This window comes from Penaeus monodon, chromosome 21 (assembly GCF_015228065.2).
Source record: "Penaeus monodon isolate SGIC_2016 chromosome 21, NSTDA_Pmon_1, whole genome shotgun sequence".
Lineage (NCBI taxonomy): Eukaryota > Metazoa > Arthropoda > Malacostraca > Decapoda > Penaeidae > Penaeus > Penaeus monodon.
The window spans coordinates 9717228-9717473 of record NC_051406.1 but is presented as its reverse complement, the minus strand read 5'-3'; the positions used below and the strand labels follow the sequence as shown (position 1 = coordinate 9717473).

Here is a 246-nt window from a genome sequence, read left to right as displayed (position 1 = left end):
AATTTCCTAATTTTATATATGTGTCATAGCAATTTTGCTCTAGATTATAAACAGAGCAGACTTTTTTTTATTAATATAAATGCTGACTCACAGGGCATTAAAGGCGTCGATAACGTGTACACACAACACAAACCATTGCTTCTGGACACCATCTCAGAGGTAGCTAAAGGACGTCTACGAGAGGGTGCTTATCCGTACTGTGGAAATCCCGCCCCCACTGCATCCAAGTAAGTGAATGAGGCGCAA

At 41.1% G+C, this 246-nt stretch overlaps 1 protein-coding gene across 1 annotated transcript in view; it reads left to right on the top strand.

Moving 5' to 3' along the window:
* Window positions 1–246, top strand: part of LOC119586190 (vacuolar protein sorting-associated protein 45-like) — a gene marked incomplete in the record, with an annotated part of 11967 nt that overhangs the window by 9901 nt on the left and 1820 nt on the right. The window contains 1 exon segment of the mRNA XM_037934892.1: window positions 94–227. Coding sequence (XP_037790820.1) covers window positions 94–227 — 134 coding nt within the window.